This window comes from Nelumbo lutea, chromosome 1, assembly GCF_056320005.1.
Source record: "Nelumbo lutea isolate HS-2025 chromosome 1, American lotus-T2T, whole genome shotgun sequence".
In the NCBI taxonomy this organism is placed as follows: domain Eukaryota; kingdom Viridiplantae; phylum Streptophyta; class Magnoliopsida; order Proteales; family Nelumbonaceae; genus Nelumbo; species Nelumbo lutea.
In genome coordinates this window covers 112991819-113010325 of record NC_142684.1, presented here as the reverse complement: position 1 = coordinate 113010325, position 18507 = coordinate 112991819, and the positions used below count along the sequence as shown (strand labels likewise).

The 18507-nt window shown below is 38.6% G+C and overlaps 1 protein-coding gene across 1 annotated transcript; it reads right to left on the bottom strand.

Moving 5' to 3' along the window:
• Positions 1 to 824: 824 nt before the first annotated feature.
• Positions 825 to 15732, bottom strand: LOC148876873 (DNA binding / DNA-directed RNA polymerase). Its single transcript, XM_088975291.1, has 2 exons — positions 15593 to 15732; positions 825 to 1678 (listed from the first exon to the last, which is right to left on the bottom strand). Exon 2 carries the CDS (start codon positions 1674 to 1676, stop codon positions 960 to 962), a length of 717 nt encoding a protein of 238 aa, XP_088831417.1. The 5' UTR covers positions 1677 to 1678; positions 15593 to 15732; the 3' UTR covers positions 825 to 959.
• Positions 15733 to 18507: the final 2775 nt, after the last annotated feature.

Below are 18507 nucleotides of genomic sequence, written 5' to 3'. Positions count from 1 at the left end.
TAAAGTGATTGCGTAGGAAAATCTTACACTTAATTATCAGCCCTAATCTTCTTTGCATAGGTTTTTGCTAAGAAAATCAGAAAGGATACCAACCTATTGATTTCTACTCAATGAAATGGTTAACTTGGTTATTTAAATGACATATGTAAGGTTTATGTATATATAAACTGGATAAGGTTCATTACAAATATCAGCCTTACACATCATGGATTTCTATAACGAATGCATTTTCTTTCCTCGGACCTATAAAAAATTTGAATTATTCATATACACAATTGCTTATTGTTGTACTTTGGATAGTTACTAACAATGACCTAATTGTTTAGGAGGAATAGCCTAGACAGTTATAGACACCAGAGTCTGATAGCATCTTGCTCTTGTGGAGGATTAACCTGTGCTACTTCACATAGGGAATGCATATAGGAGAGATTAGAAATTGTATTTGGTGTAAACTTGTACTTTATATATGGATGTATTTTCTTACAATGTTAATTACATGTACAATTATAGATATTCAAACAGTGTTAGATACCTATATGATGGGTTTTCAAGGGTAATCACATCTAACATTTCAAACTTGGACTCTTCCAACCGAGCACTTGAGCTTCACCATTTTCTGATATGTTAAGTTTTGCTTAAAATGGTTCAAAATCCATTTTAACATTTTTTCTATGTTGCCCCTCTTACACATCGAACTTGATTTTATGGAACAAATCGAGAACTTCGAATTGAATTTAACTCCATCTGAGCACAAGGTATTCTATTACTTTATTAAAGAAACCAAATAGTTCGGTCTGTTTTTTATTCCTCCCCCGCTAGTATTATTTAATAAGGAAACAACACCAAATAGAATATTTAATTAGGCACAAAATATACCAAAAAAAGGATAGATAAAAACAAATGAAGATACATGAAATAATAAAAGGCATGAATAAGTAACTTCTGTAAATTAACCTCATTTAAAAATCCAGCCATTTATTAAAATAAACACAAGTCCTTGGAGAGATAATACCATCAGGTGTGCACTCATTAATCCGTGGACAAACACCACATGGTATTGAAGCCATGGCTCCCACTTTTGAAGTCCCTCCTGGACCTATCTTACTTGAGCACCTGTAACAAACTGTCCCCAATGGAATAGAGGCAAAATCGCCTGTCTCGGTACTCCTTACCTCCATGACATCATTGTCCAATACCAAGGCCCGAACAATTTCTGATATTTGCTGAGTTGTGCATTCAACTTTACAGAGGCCTGACCTACGTATTGATTCTGAGATCATCTCAATTGTGGCAACCTTCAACTTGTAGATGTGCTTCAAGCATTGGTCTTTGAGAATCTTTATAAATTCTGTGTCGAGGTTCCCATCCACATACCATGCTCCACCTGTGAGTTCCTTTGACGGTTCGAACTCAACAGCCATGTAGTGTTTTTTCCCTTTGTTTTGGATGTTAACAACCTCCTTTATGAGATTCTTGGCTAGGAGTGCCTTGAGCGACTTGGTTACTACATTGTCCTGGAGATTGGTTTCTCGTTTCATGTCCCTTGTCCAAATTCCCATGTCTTCCTTACTCCGGATCAGGTTGTAGAGCACACGCTCAGCATCAGACAGAGTTTGAGATGTTGACTTTGGGTCAGGTCGTTTCCGCTTTAGGGATGTATCAGGTGTTCGGCCCATTTCTGTTAAAAATACATGGTAAATTAAAATACAAATGCATCTTGCCTCATTTTCTTTCTAGATGGATATAGAAATGTGGAATGTCAATGAGAAGTTAATACTAATAATTTATATTAATACAGCCATGTACACAAGAAATAAAGGCTCAATTTAGAAAGAGTATACAAATATGTAGGGTGCAAATACATACAAAATAATGCAGAATACAAGGTTTTGCACTAATGCACTCTACATATTTGTATTTGAACTCTTACCAAACTGAATCAAAGAGATTATTTATTTCAGAAAACATGGATAAATCAGATCTACACCATATCGAGGGAACAATCACCACAATTACTTGAGCAATGATCATGTGGGAGTGGTCACACTAAGAAAACCATGTAAATCTAGATCTTGTCAAGGGTTCTTTTTTTGTTTTAGGTGACAAGAAACTAAAAAAGCCTTGAGATGTGTGGAAACAATAAGATGCTACTCTCAAGAAAAATTAGGGGAAAAACATATGAAACGTGTATATAAATTTATCTAAATCTTAAGACCAAAATGATTCAACTAATAAGAGCTAATGTTAACATCGGTAGCCAAAGTACTAAATTTATTTATTATAAAATATAAACAACAAATAAAATTAACAAAAGCTAACGTAGGTAATCTATTAATCTACATTGTATACGAACAAATATGATAGATTAATTATGTAAAACCATAAACAAATGCAGAGGCAACTCATAATGCTTAAATTCTTTTTATCTGGTTTCTTTTTCACAAAAGAAATTATTAAAAAGAATAAAAACAGCTATTGATGAATAATTTTCTAAGGTATGTTAAACTTACACACTAACATGCATAGCTAGTTTAGAAATCATACATCTTATTTCTGTTCAACATTCTTAGGAACATACAACCAATGCGGAATATTTTCTTTCCCTACTGTAATGCAGGAGAAATGACCTTCAAATGGCACTGATTTAATCAATGTTGGTAAAAAAAAAAAAAAAACTATGAAGATTAAAAATGAAGACAAGATGGAGTGGAGGCCCCTGTTTGTGTCTCAGAGAAGAGAAGTAAGATGAGGTAGAAAGCAGAATGCAACCAATGTGAAGATATATTTTATTCTCCCTCTTGTTTATAGGAGCCACAGGAAAAGATCATCCCATCTTGCTATCATTTTTAGTCTTCATAGTTTTTCCATCAACATGGATTAAACCAATGTCATCTGAAGGTCACTTTGGAGGTCCCTGTTTATGTCTTAGAAGAGAAAGAAGATGAGGCAGATTAAAGCAGACTACAGAACCCCTGGGAAGAAAGAAAGTCCAGAATTTTCAATGATAGGCAGAAAGATATAGTGGTCCTGGTGGAGAACATAATGGTGAGGAGATCTTTCAGCACCATTCTGTGGACATCTCTAGGAATTGGTTGGTGATAATTTCCTCCTTAACAAGGATTAAACAATCAGCTGTGTAGAGACCACACATCTTCTGTGGATTAAAACTGATTTAGGTAAAAGACTTGAACATGCCTTGCGGTTTCAGAAATCGACTTAAACATACCCTAAGGTTTCTAAATAGACTTAAAACATACCTTGTGGGGTGACCCCATAGAACTTAAACATGTACTTTCTTAATGAAAAATAAGAACCATTAACATGTAGTGCCACATAACCCATTTTAATTTTAAAAAACATACTTTACCCTTCTATGCCCTTTCCTCCACCAGTTCTTGTATCACACAGAGCCTTTGAACATCACATGGAGTGATCATCTTCAAGTCGGAGGTTGTATATAAAGAACATCAAAAACAAGATAAAACTCAATCGTGTTAAATGACACAGCAATCTCTCATCCCTTTAACATGATTCGTTAGGCTCTTCTCTGCATGCAATTCTATCTGCTCTCAATTTTGTTGATCTTTCATGAATCTCTGGGCTCACATTTCCCTCCCTGGATTATTTCCCCTGCTAAAGTAAAACAGGTCTTATGGAAACTAAGGTCATTTTCTATCTTTTATTTTTTTTCCTCATCATTTCTTTATCTTTTTGCTTTTCCTTTGCAAGCTAGATAATTTGTCGAGATAGTAGAAAGCTTAGTCCAATAACCAAAACCAGCAAGTAAACCCAGCCCACATACCAGAGACTGCACTTTTACAGAAGGCAGCTCAAATGGGATCAGCTAGGAGCAACCCCTCATTGCTCAGTAGCTTCTAAGTGGTGAGTTCATCTTCCTTGGATACAACAAGCTTCAGTCCTCACGCCCAGAACAGAAACAAGTTCCACCAGTTACTCGGTGAAGCAAAGCAACTACAGAACCTAAATGGGCTTATGAATTTTATATCCACAACACCTTCCACCACTGGGGTTGGTAATGGAATGCTGAGTGGATTGTATTTAAGCCCATTAACGGGCACAGTAAACAATCTCGACTATCTAACACGGTGCAAAACAAAGCCAACCAGTTCCACATTCCACAAAAGCTCCTCCCAACAGTAAAGGAAGTGGAGTGCAGCCTTACAAGTTTATCTGCAGAGCTTTTGTGAGTCTAATTTCTTCTATTCAATTCAAGCCAAAACTAATTAACTGTCATTGTATGTTTCACTTCAAACAAAGTCTAATTTCTTCCATTCAATTCAAACAATGACAGTTAATTAGTTTGAAGTGAAACCTGTGCTAAAACTTTCCTGGGTTATTAATTATTTTACTTCTTTTTAGCCTGTTTTTAAATTTTATATCAGACTTTTTTTTCCTTCTTTCTACTTCATTGAGTGGTCGGGATGTCAAAGGTGAAACGGGAGCTCAAGAGATCTGTTGCAGATAATGTTGGGAAAAACAAACTAAGTGAAGTGCAAGCTAGCTCAGGGATGTCTTTTATCAGCATAGCCCGGGGATGTTTTAAGGAGGGAAAGGTTGTATCTTGTAAAAGATGAGGACTATTGGGGGCTGTATAAACTTCCTTGCCTGCTGCAATTTTTAACATCTTTAGGAAGAAGATGACATTGTTTGTTTAACGGCAAAAGTGTCTTTTCATTATGTCCACCTAACCTAAACGGGAAGAAGGTATATTTTAAGTCCAATTAGAAAACACAGGACATGTTTAAGTCAGTTTCTGAAACCTTGGGGTATGTCTAAGGATTTTACCCAAGTGAACTTTGATGGATGCAACATTGGAAACCCAGGCCCATCTGGTGTTGTGGTGCACAATGGGAAGGAAATATTCAAGCACTTTACTTGGACCTGATAGAAAATGGAAACTCTATTAGAGTAGAATTTTTTTTAAGCCAAAACCAGAAGCAAAACTATATTAATCTTCAGGAGGTATACAATGTGAGTTCTCATTTACACCCTGGTCCACTATTATATTATATTTACAAACATCATAAGCTAAAGAGGGAAAGAGGGTGAGAGGGTGAGGAACTAAGATGGGAGGGAAAGAGGAGGGGATGGAGTTCGTGCAGGCAGGTCAGTGGAGGAGATCCTTGAAGATAGAAGCAAAAAATCTCCTGTTCGAAGAGATGAGAATTAAGGGGAAGGTAAGCCTGAAGGTAAGGGAAGCGAAAAAGGGTACAATACTGCTGGAAGGATTAGAAGTGATCGAGTGGCTAAGAGAGTTCATAACTGGAGCCTGTTCAAAAGGTAAGCAGATAAACTGGCAGGATTTTTAGTACATTAGAAGGGAGAAGATATGTTGTTGAATGTAAGAGGAATAGAAAGGGGTTCTTCATAGCTTTGGCTGAATTCTTTGGTAAGGGACAAAGGCAACTGGTGTGTCTACCAGCAGGAAAACAGAACCAAGGTTGGGGGGAAGTTGACTGGTTGCTCAAAGAATTCTTAGCTCAAAGAGTAGCAAATGAGAAAAAATCTTCCATAAGGGAGGAGAAAGTATATCTCAGCAACAACAGGGTAGAACAAGGGCCAGTAGTCATGGCAAAAACAAAAGGTCATTGCAGAATTGTGGGAGGTCTAGAGAGAGAGGAGTGGGATAGTAAGCTTGTGATACAAGCCAAGGAAAAGGTTAATGATTGGAGGAGGGTAGCTGACTTACTGGCAACCAGGTTGAGGCTGAAGAGTGTCTTCATAGTAACCCCCTTCGATAACTGTAAAGCCATCCTAGATCCATTAAAGAATGATTTGGAAATATCAGCTATCAATGTTCAGGCTGAGTTCGGATCATTCACAGTCTTCAAATGGAATCCAACATCTAACTCCAAGGATTTTTTTGTCGAAGATGGTGTGGTGGTGCGTGTAATAGGCTTGCCATTCCATCTATGGAAACAAGAAATAGCAGAATCTATAGCTGTGTTGTGTGGAGGAATCTTGAAAGGTGCTTTCTGGGGAGATCTTTACTCAGTAGCAATCCTGCTAAGTAGTGTGAAGCCAGAAGACATTCCACGAAAGGTAGAGGTACGAACAGAGGGGAGCTTTCTCTGTATGGTTAGCTTCCTCCATTGAAGCAGTGCTGTGGAAGGAGGCTCATATGGTTGGAGGGGAGAAGGAGGAAGAAGAAGCACTACGTGGACTTGTGAGAGTGGTTAATTCAAATGGGAAGGGATGTTTCACTAAAAATGGCCAACAAATTCTGGGAAGCCAAAAAGTTGTGAGGCAGTTGGAAGGTCAAACCTGGAGAAAGCAAGAAAAAATTATGACAAATGGCAGATCATTTGCGCAGGTGGTGTCAGGGGAAACAAACAAAAATTCACTAGTTTCGAAAGGGAGAGGGCTGAACAAGCAACCTCAGACAGGGAAGGTTGCTGGTTCGACCATTAAATCAGGGGGGCATGACCTTTTAAGTGGTCACGTGGGACGAAATGAAGGGCCCAATCGAGTGGATCCACTTGATGAAGGGCCGGAGAAGGCATCTCAAATAAAGGCTGTAAAGGTGGGCTCCCATAGGCTTCAGCCCAAGGCCCATTACAAGATAGATGGGCCGAAGGGTACTTTAAGTAAGCACGTGACTGGGAGGAGGGACGAGCTGATAGACAAAATTAAGCGTCTATCTTCTTCTACCCCGAACCCCTCCTCTCATTCGAACAGTTCAGGCACAAAAAAATCTCCAGATTCGCAGTCGCGAGGCTCTCTACAGTGGGTCCCATCCAACCTAGCGAACCGTCTCTCACCAGATAGGTGCAACCCGAGATACCTCAAGCCTAGTGATGAGAACAGAACAGGGTTGAAGACTGGTCGAGTGAACAAAACAACAATGACGATTCTGATAGAGACGAAACGCTAAGTCTGGGAAGTCTGTCTCTGAAAAGCAACAATGATTTTTTTGAAACAGAAAGTTTGCATACAGAGTTGTTGTTTCTAGAGGAAGAGACTAAAGAGGTAGGTGGCGAGAAGGCTAGAAATGGTGAAGAAAATGGTTCTAAAGCTGTGAAAACTCCTCCTCCCTTCGTCAAGGGAGCTGACCCTGAGTCTAATGAACTACAGGATGTTGGTGGAGAGGGACAAGAATCAGCTGTGAGGATGGATGCGGGTATTCCAGTGTCAGAAACACAAAGAAAGGTCTTCCAAGTGGGTAGGTCGTCAAGAAGTGATTCTTTCACCATGTCTACTTCACAACCTTGTCCAAAAAGGGGAAAGGCTTTAAAACCAGTTGCCGCCTGTCAACAAGTCATTTCCAGTGATTCTAGTCCTACCCCCGTTCTATCAGGTATATGTGTCAATTTTGTTTTAGGTACTGACTTGTTTGCTCTGCCTGTAACAGATATCCCAGCTTCCCATCCTGGAGGTTCTGATGCAAGAAAGAGGGTGATAGTGGAAGGAGGAGAGAGGGTGTTGGAAGGAAGTAGTAAGGGGGAGGCGGACAGAATTTGGGAGTTGATTTGTACAATGATGGAGGAACAAAATAAAAAGGAAGGACTCGAGGAAAGATGTTGTAGCCAAAATAAGTGTGAGCAGGGTAAAATTCTTCCTCAGACATTGGCTGGAAAGGATGGAGAAAAGAAAGAGGATGATTGCTGTATTAGGATGGGGGGGAAAAAGGAACAAATAAGAAAAAAAGATCTGAAGTGGAAAGGCTAATTTCAGACATTGAGGGGGATTTAGAATTCAGTGGTAGAGGGGATAGGAGGAAGGGCCTAAAATAAGGAGAATATGGCCTCTTATTGGGTTCTTTTGCTACTTTGTCTTGATGAAAATTATTAGCTGGAATGTAAGAGGGTTAGGGAGTACAAGGAAGAGAAGGGTGATCAAAGACCTACTCCGAAGGGAAAAACCTGATATTGTGCTGTTACAAGAATCCAAATTGATGGAATTAGATGGGAGATGGGTGAGGAGTTTTTGGAGGTCTAGAGGTTTAGGTTGGAGCTCGACTCCTTCTTGGGGAGCCTCGGGGGGGTTGTAACACTGTGGAGGGAGGATGTGGTGGAAGTAGTGGAAGTAGTGGAAGAATTGATAGGCAGATTCTCAGTTTCTATTAAGTGCAAGAATGTAGAGAATGGGTGTGTATGGGTTTTAACCAATGTTTATGGCCCTAATTCCTATAGAGAGAGGAATGAGATGTGGGAGGAACTATATGCAATCAAGGGGCTATGGGATGGTCCTTGGTTCCTGGGCGGGGATTTTAACGTCATTAGATTCTCTAATGAAACCAGTAATCCCCAACAGGTAATCTCAACAAGCATGAGGAAATTTAATGGTTTTATTGAAGATTGTGATCTGAAGGAAATACCTCTGCTGCAAGCCAGTTACACTTGGTCCAACCTTCAGGAAATCCCTTTGTGCTCGAAGTTGGATAGATTCCTATTTAACCTTGCCTGGGAGAATAGTTTGGAAAACTTGGTTGCTAGGGCGTTACCCAGGGTCACCTCCGATCACTGTCCTATCCAAATAGGTACTGAGTCTTTTCCTATAGGACCCAAACCTTTTAGATTTGAAAATATGTGGCTTACCCATCCAGATTTTGTGAAAAAAAGTGAAGGAGTGGTGGGGTGAGGAGAGGGGGGTAAGATGGAAGGGGATTAAGTTCCACAAGAAATTAAAAAGGTTGAGAGCCAAAACAAAAGAGTGGAATAGAGATCAGTTTGGTAGAATTGAGGAGCAAAAATTGGGCCTAATCTCTCGAATAGAGAACTTGGATGTAAAGGAATCTCACAATGGGCTGACCGAGGAGGACAGTGTTAGGGAGACAATTAAAAAAGGATTTGGAAGAGGTGCTATTGAGGGAAGAAATCAGTTGGAGACAAAAATCTAGACACAAATGGATTAAGGAAGGCGATAGGAACACTAGATTCTTCCATGATTTGGCAAATGAGAGACGAAGAAAGAATTTTGTGACCAAGCTAGAGATAGGAGAGGAGGTGTTTACCAACCAGGATGACATAGCCAGAAAATTTGTGGACCACTTCAAATCGATTTATAGAAGGCCTTTGAGAGAGAGGACAGTCATGGAAAGGGTGGATTGGCCAAGAATTGATGAAGGAGTGGCAGGGTGGCTGGAAAGGGATTTCGAGGAAGAAGAGATTAAGAAAGTTGTCTTTATAATGGATAGATCCAAGGCTCCGAGTCCAGATGGCTTTACAATGGGTTTTTATCAAGACTGTTGGGAGGTGTTGAAAGAGGATCTAGCTGAAGTCTTTAAGGAATTTGCAGACAATCACACTATAAGCCCTGGAATTAATGCCACCTTTTTGGCCTTGATACCTAAGAAGAATGATGCCAACCACCCAAAAGATTATAGGCCTATTAGTCTGGTGACAAGCGTCTATAAAATTCTAGCTAAAGTGCTCTCATTGAGAATCAAAACAGTCCTCCCTACCATCATTAGTGAAACCCAGGGGGCTTTCATTCAAGGGCAACAAATAACAGATCAAATCTTAATTGCGAATGAGTGTGTGGAGGAAATGAAAAGGTCTAGTAAGAGAGGATTCATTTGTAAATTGGATCTTGAAAAGGCCTAAGATTTGGTGGACTGGAAGTTTCTATTGGAGGTTATGCAAAACTGTGGACTTGGGGACAAGTGGTGTAGTTGGATATTTGGGTGTATCAGTACTTGTCACTACTCTATTCTGGTAAATGGTATGGTGAGAGACTTTTTTCCAGCTTGCAGGGGTGTCAGGCAAGGGGATCCACTTTCACCCTTCCTTTTTACCTTAGTAGCTGATGTGAATAGTAGGATCATTACTAAGGCTGACAGCGAAGATGCCATTAGGGGTTGGAGAATAGGGAGACACCAAGTCCCCGTCACCCACCTTCAGTTTGCAGATGACCTAATGATTTTTTGTGAAAGAGGTATTAGTGAAAAGGTAGCAAACCTAAAGGATATAATAAAAGGATTTGAAAGTGTCTCTAATTTGAGAATAAATTTGGAAAAGAGCTGCATAGCAGGTATAAATTTGGAGGTAGGGGAGGTCGAGGCTATTGCAGAGCGTCTTGAGTGTTCCACCTCTGCTTGGCCTATGTCATATTTAGGGCTTCCTTTAGGGGCAAATCCTAGGGAGAGTAGATTTTGGACCCCAGTGATAGAAAAGTTTGAGAAGAGATTAGCCTCATGGAAGAGGAACTATATCTCTTTAGGAGGGAGAATTACCCTAATAAGAGCTACCTTGGCTAACTTACCTACCTATTATTTGTCTGTCTTTAGGATACCAATTAGGGAAGCCAGGAAACTGGAGAAGCTGATGAGAGATTTCTTATGGGAGCCAGGATAAGAAAAAAAATGATCACTTGGTTAATTGGGAAATTGTGTGCATAAGTAAAGAAGAGGGGTGGGGTTTGGGACTTGGGAGGGTAACTAAAAAAAATCAAGCTCTGTTAGGGAAATGGTTGTGGCGATGGTCATTGGAAAGAGAGAGATTGTGGCATGAGGTGGTGGGAAGCATTCATGGGAGGTCAGAGAATGGATGGGATGCTAGTGTATCAAGGCAAACTAACATAGCAGCACCTTGGAAGGCCATTCACAACACCCTTCCTCAATTCCTCAATTTTATTAGGTATGAAGTTTGTTCTGGCAACACTGTTCATTTTTTGGAGGATATTTGGGTAGGAGACACACCTTTAAAAGATTTGTTCCCTTCGCTATTTTCTGTTTCTTTGTACAAAAAAGAGGTGGTCTCAAAATTTGTCTCACCTTTGGGAACACCCTTAGATCCTACTTGGGATTTTGGGTTTCGTAGAGGACTTAGGGATGATGAAATTGAATCTCTTTCTGTTTTGCTTGGTTGTCTTAATCAGGTTTGTTTGGATCCCTCCAAGCTAGATAAGAGGGTATGGACTCCTAGACCCAATGGAACTTGTGCCCCTTTCTTCAAGTCCATCTCTCAACTTTCTACTCACCAACCCTTTCCGTCAAAAGAAATTTGGTGCAGGCCAGCTCCCCAAAAAATTATGGTGCTTTGTTGGGAAGTATTCCATGGGAAAGTAAACACTCTAGATAACCTATAAAAGAGAAGACCTTTCCTCTGTATTTCTCCTAATTAGTGTATCCTCTATAGAGCTCACGATAAGGATTGTTACCACCCATTAATATCTTGTCCCTTTTCTGCAGACCTTTAGGCTTGGCTACTTTCATTGTTTGGGAGTAGTTGGAGTCTACCAGCAGAATTTCACATGCTCTTCAACCATTCTACCTTTTATTGGCCTACAACAATAGGGAGAATTATGTGGAGATGTGCTCGTGCTGACTTGATTTGGACTCTTTGGGAAGAAAGGAATGTTAAAATTTTTCAAGAAAAGGAAATGAGCAGTTAGGAATTGAAAGACTGTGTGTTAAATAGGGCAATACCTTGGCTGAAGACCTTGGAAATCTTTCATCAATTCTCCTTTAATGACCTTCGGAGAAATTGGTCAACAGTAGCGAGGTGTTCATCTCTAAAGGACAAATCAATTACAAGTTGGTCTCCTCCATCCGAAGGCTCCCTGAAGTTGAACTTTGATGGAAGTAGCATGGGTAATCCAGGATTATCCGGAATGGGGGGTTGCTTTGGAGAAATGAGAAGGGAGAGATTTTGTTGTTCTACTCAGGTCCCTTGGGAATTGGGGACTCCATCAGGGCGGAACTTTGAGCTGCTGTACAAGGGGTGCAATTTGCAAACCAACTGGGGGAACAACACCTAACAATCGAGGGGGATTCCAAAGTGGTGGTGGGTTGGTTGAAAAATCCTGAAGAGGCTATGTGGCGTTACAAGAATGAAATGAAGAAATTTAGTTGGTTGACAAGGAATATGTTGGTCACTGTACAGTGGGTGGGGAGATCAGCAAATACTTTGTCAGATGTGTTAGCTAAGCAAGGGGTAAATAGAGAAGAATTGGTTTGGGCTCAGTTGTGATTCTTGCTTTTCTTTCCTAGTTTACTTGTAAGAATCAAGGAGGGGCTGCAACTCGCACCTCTCCCTGGGATGTTGTATGAACTCACTCTAAATCTGCTTCTGAATTAATAAATTTATTATCATTCATCAAAAAGTTAGAAACATTGGTTGTATTTATAGGGAATTTTTTGGAATAATAAATGTATATAGCTACAGTAATCCATACCGTATAGAGACAACTGGGAGTATTGATGCTCTAAATGGATATTAACCCCCAAAAGTTTCCCTTATAGGCAAGAAACCCTAAATATGAAGCATAGAAAGGAAATAATATTGGGAAGTATTAAGTCAACCCAACAAAAAAAAGCATGATTTTCAAAAGCTTTACAGCTTAACCAAGGAAAATGAGTGTCACAATGCCATCGACTACCTTCCAAAAATATTATGCATAGATTTATACCCTAGCATTATGCACTTCCCAAATAAACTAGGCAAGTCATGAACAGGATCAAGCTCCATAAGATCATTCCTTTCAAGTTAAAAGCATGACCACTACATCGTGTGAGTCTTACTCCTTAAGGTGAATCTTGAACAAAAGACCATAAGGCTCAACCTTGAAGCTTGTTCCTAAAAATACAAGGTATATGCCTCACACCTTGAGGTACCTTATTTCTAGAACGCCACCACATAGATTCTTGAGGGATAGTTCTAAGTAAGATTTTTAACCAACAACGATCAAAAAGCTTACTTATTAAAAAACAATGTCAATGATCAAAAAACTTCATCAAAGTGAATAAAAAAAATTACAAAAAGAGATGTACATGATGAATGATAAAGAAAAAATACAGAAAAAAAAAAGACTTACTATATCAATGGTGTCACCCTTACAAAAGGAATAACATTACGACTATCAAAAAGCTCTAGAGTAACACAACATGTGCTATATCAGTGGAGTCAGCATTACCAACAGAGGTATTAAAATGCCCATACCATATGCTCTACCTATGGGAAATGAAGTCCTTACACTAGGAGGCCCAATATTGCCTAGTGAACTGCCACCAAAGTCAAGTTTGGGGGAAATGACTGCTCTTGTATAACTCTCCCCAGTGGAGACAGTCATCATTGGAGAACCACCAAGAGATTGCTGTATATGTTTCTATTTTCTACCAAAAACAGTCCTGCATGTCATCAGAGATACGGTTTGGAACTCTTTTTGAACAGTGGCCAATAAAGCTGACATATAAAGGACTCTATCTTGAATGACCCCAAGAGTTGAGGATTATTTTCAAAAACTCTTCAGTTCCTTTTCTCCCAAGGTACCCACGTGACTGTGGGTGGTTACTCTCCAAAACACATTTTGCCTCACATCCAATACCTGTGGCCTCCAATTCCTAAACTCTTTTTGAATAGTGGCCACTAAAGCTGACATATAAAGGACTCTGTCTTGAATGACCCCAAAAGCTGAGGTCTATTTTCAAAAACTCTTCAGTTCCTTTGCTCCCAAGGTACCCACGTGACAGTGTGGGTGGTCTCCAAAACACCTTTTGCCTCACATCCAGTACCTGTAGCCTCTAATTCCTGAAGTCATGTGCACCATGAAGAGGATCCTATTGAAGCGCAACCAAGTTTAGGTAAAAGTTTCACAGGTCCTCTTCAAGACTACAACTGAATAGTGAAGGAACAAGTGGTTGAATGACTCCTCACCTTTCAAGCAGGGGATGAATGCATGTGGAGAGAAAAATACTTGCAGTTGTATCTTCTTCTTCTTTGCATCATATCAGACAGGTTTATCTTTACACATGTAACTTCACATATAAATAATCCAAGATAGGAAGAGATAGAGAATCAAATCTTTCTAACAAGAAATTCGATTGTTATTTGAATGCCACTGAGCTTTGGAGAAAATATGGAGAATATATCCCATCAGGTGATGGGATCCACAACCTACAGTCAAATGGGATAGAGGATATGAAGGCACCATTTAAGGATCCCAGAAAAAAGATGCAATCCCATCCAATTTATTTAACATTTAACCTATTTATCCTTGTTTTATATAAAATGATCATCTAACACCCATGATGAATGCTACTTATGTAACATTTATCTTTTTCTCTTGTATGATAATGGATATGCCCAACATCATAGGCAAGTATGAATGAATGTAACAACTACCCAAGCTACTGAAACCCTAACATTCATCTTTTTCTCTTGTAAGAGCAATATGTCCAAAATAACGGGCAAGTGCAAACGAATGCATGTAACAGCCACCCAAGCTACTGAAACCCTGCAAAGCACCACCTCATAACACACCATGACATGCGAAATAGTATTGCAGGCAATGGCACATGGCAGGACCAGCATCAGAGAGAATCATAGAAACACAAGTGGATCAAGGAAAGACACTCTGTCCAATACAAGTCTCCTTGTGCCCTTCCCGCAACTACCTGAGTTGGCCTGGCATAACTAACTGAGATACCTTTCTGACAAGGATATTCCCGTGCTAAGCGTGTCCTTGCTTTTCTTGAACACCCTAAAGGTGCGCAAAAGAGAAGATCAACTATAAAAAGGATTAATTGAGAAGTTCCCGAAGCAAAAATAAAAGATCAGACCCCACTCGGCATACTCAAAACACTCAGAATCATCACAATATTCAAGCATAAGGCATCTGAGCCACCATAACTGCCACTCTCATCACAAGGATAGTCTCGCTCTCCTCCCTTGTCTCAGTATAGTAGAACCCTAAATCCCTTGATCGCCAGATCAGGAGTCACCACTCATTCTCCAACTCAAATCTCATCATTCACTACAACTTTCAGAAATTTCACAGACTGCAGCCGCTCCATCATCCCACATCCAACTCAAATCTCATTCCCTAACTCTCAACGTTAACATTTGAAAAGCATGGGCCGTTTCCATAATATTTTACTATTCCGTAGACATGCCTGTCAATCCATGTTTTTCCCACTAGTCGAGTCAGAATCCTGTCTGCCTATGATTTGTATTCCAATTCCCACGTCCGTATCCATGTAAAACTGATACTTCACAAAGAATTTTCTTTTTCAAAAGATAAAAATTCCAACCATAAACAACCCAAACCTTCCAAAGCCGTGGAAGATACAATAAAATAGATAGACCTCTGAAACTCTTGTAAATATAATCAGAACCTTTGTCTGCATAAACTGAAAGGAAAATCCAAATAGGTAGGACATGTCTTCTAAAATGGATCAACCCAATAAACACCGTGCAGAGAGAATAAGACGAATAATTTACGAATTGAAGAAAAAGTAACGCATGGGGAATCAAATCAAAACAGGAAGATGAAAATTTGAGAACCTTAAATATTATAACAAATTTAACTTGAGACCCTGAAGAGCGTCCAAAATAAAAACGATCATAATAAATTAATTAATTAAAGTTAAGATTGAAACTCTGAAACTCAACATCGAGCTACACAAACCTTAAGAAGGATCCATCAAACACAGATAACAGGAAAAGGAAAGATAGTAATTATTAAAACGAACATGTAAACCTGACTAATTTTTCTGGTAGAATGTTGTCAAATTTTAGGGTTTCGAGCGTATAGAACAAATGTTAAATTCAGTGCACCGATGAAAGAGGAAAAAAAATGAACAAATAGAAATCCATCAGAGCACCAGAGATGAATGGGAGATAACGCTAACCTGTTCGAGGAAAAGCCGCGAAAAACAAGGGAGATGATCACAGCCTCCGGACGGCAGACGAAAAGAAAAAAGGTGAAAATTTTGGGATTGACTCTGGAAAGCGTCTTCTGTTTAAAAAGCTTTCATTTCTCTTCCTTCCTTCTCCTTTGTCTTTCTTTCCTTCTTCTCTCTCTTGATATCTTCCCATCCGAGTCGATATTCGATAATCGACAGGTCCCGTCATGCACTGGAGCAATCTTTATTTGACGAGGATCGCCTCCCTTTTACGTGCAATGACGGAGGTGTCCCATCAGCCTGCTACGCACTTACGCCGGTCTGACAGCAATCAGGACCTGAGGACTGAGGAGATTAGTGGAGTCACGCCACGTGATGACTGAGAACAAGATCCATTAACACGTAGCATTGTCGTAGAATAATCTCTGTGAACAAACCATTGGATTGGGTTTTTTTTATATGATAATTGATAGTACGTATCTATATCTCACATACCATGTGCACAATACCCCCAGGTTTCTAAACAACAAACAAGATTACAAGAAGCTTCTACGATCCATCTTTTTATTTGCGGTAGTGTTAGAAGTTACTATCCGTTGTGAATATTCCGTCAGTTAATGATGTTACATATAATAACATTTTGAAATTCTAAAATAATCCTTTAAAAAAAAACATTGTCTAAATCTAAAATCTGAAATTTGAAAAGTTAAATTGAATTTATTAAATTCATTAATATATATTTATTTTAAAAAATTATTTTTCATATTAGAAAAATATTATAAATAAAATATTAGTAAAGGAATAATTATTTTAGTAATTAAAAATTAAAAACTTTTATATGATATATATATTATATATTTTAACAAATTTGATATACTTTAAGTTAATATTAGATTTTTATAAATTATTATTTAATATTTTAATTTGTATTTGAGAATTTAACATTTAGTTTATTTTTTGTTAGTTAAAAATTTTAAAAAAGTAAAAAATAATAATTTATATAATAATTAAAATATAATAGATGCATATGTTTAGTGCCTTAGACTCTTGATTGATGCATTATAAATAAAATTATATGATATCTATGCATCCTGATATATTAATTATAATATATTTCTTCATATATATCACTAAAATATACGTTTTCTATGTATTTATATACTATTTGTGATTATTTTGATCTTAAATTTAATGATATTATTGTATTTATGGAATTTGTATGTATTTTCCTAACGTATTCACGCATTTTCATATTTTTCATCCATATCCATGCATTTCAAATGCATATTTGTATTCGAGTTGTTCGATACGATACCTAATACCAATACTTTAATCATTTGTTGGATTAAACCTTCAGCATCTGAAATTCAATAATTTTACTATTTTACCCATAAATTAGACTATTCGGTTGCAGTGGCAAGAGAAGAAAAAGAAGAAGAAGAAGAAGAGAGGGGAGAGAGAGAGAGAGAGAGAGAGAAGGTCGAAACTCGCCGCCACTAGTTCGTCAAAGGAGTTGTAGCATGAGAAAAAGAAGAAGAAAGGGGAGAGAGAGAGAGAGAGAGTGAGTGAGAGAATGTTAGAACTCGCCGTTGCTAGTTCGTTGGAGGAGTTGCAACGACGAGAGAAATAAGGAGAGAGATCTAGAGAGAGAGAGAGAAGGAGAGAGGTGGGAGTTCAAGGGTATTTTGGACTTTTGGCCATGTTTGGAATGTATTTGAAGACGTTCAACACCTAACCCATGTCTTATTATTTCAAATCTGAAAATGATTTTCAGACCCAAATTCATATATACTTCCAAACCCCTCTAACGTTTAGACGTCTGAAAAACTGTTATCAAACACCACATAAAAACTAAACCAAAACAAGGCCACTAATCTGAATTAAAAGAAAATTAAAGAGCTAGTAAGCTTATACTCTCTAGCACGATTGGTAGCTGTTGGCCGTCCAATGATGAAGCTGATGGCCGTCCGATTTGCTTTTTTTGCGTGGATCATGACTCCTTGTTTTGGAAGTTTTAACACATTCAAAATTAAAAGCTCTTTGTGGAAGTACCAAACTGTATAAGATATTTCTTGGTGTGTTTGGCGTAATGTACAGGAAGATTGTCCTCCATTTTGGAAACTCTAAATAAATCCATGCGACATTTCTTTCTCACTTTCTTTTGCAGTCGCAATTTGGGGCATTGAACTACCCTATCGTTACTTTAATTTGTTTCTACTACACTCTACTCTCTCTCTCTATGAAAGCTCATCTACCTTCTTCCCCATAAAAGAGAAAAAAAATGCACATTTTCATTTGATGTTTGTTGTTTATGCTACAAGCAAGGCAACAAGAAGGGCAACTGCCTGCTAATGAGAGAGGGTTCGAGTAGGGCAACTGCCAACTGGGTGGAGCGTCCCCGATTCATTGTCTCCTCTTAGCTTCTTTCTATTAGAATTACAAACTTCACCCTATTTTCCTGTTTTCAATGGTTTATTTTGCGTCAGGCCATCAGCGCAATAAGGTGAAGGAAAATTGTTGGTTCACTAGTAGAATGATTGTAAGTTGTGTGAAAACTCAGGTTTTGATGAGTTGCTTTGCTAAGAAGTATCGGGTAATTTAGTAAGCTTATACTCACTAAGTCATTAGCATGATCGGTAGCTGCTGCTGAAGCTGATCCCGTCTTCGTTGAAACTCCGTTTGCATTATCCAAACCAACATTTTAAAAAATGACCCAGAAACGAAATTGTTCTGCCACCAGTTTCTGGGTCAACAATTTGATTGTTCGGTTCGAATAAATAGCCCATTCTTACAATAAAATTAAAAAAGAATTAAAAAAACAGTAAAAAACCATTGAACGGGTCAGACCGCCCGGGTCAACGATTTGTTGACTTTTTCAATGGTTTTTATCAGATGTTGGGTTTGAGGTAAAATGGAACCGG

Coding starts and splice junctions, on each gene's coding strand:
- LOC148876873 (XM_088975291.1), bottom strand. CDS start 1,676: ATGGGCCGAACACCTGATACATCCCTAAAGCGGAAACGACCTGACCCA.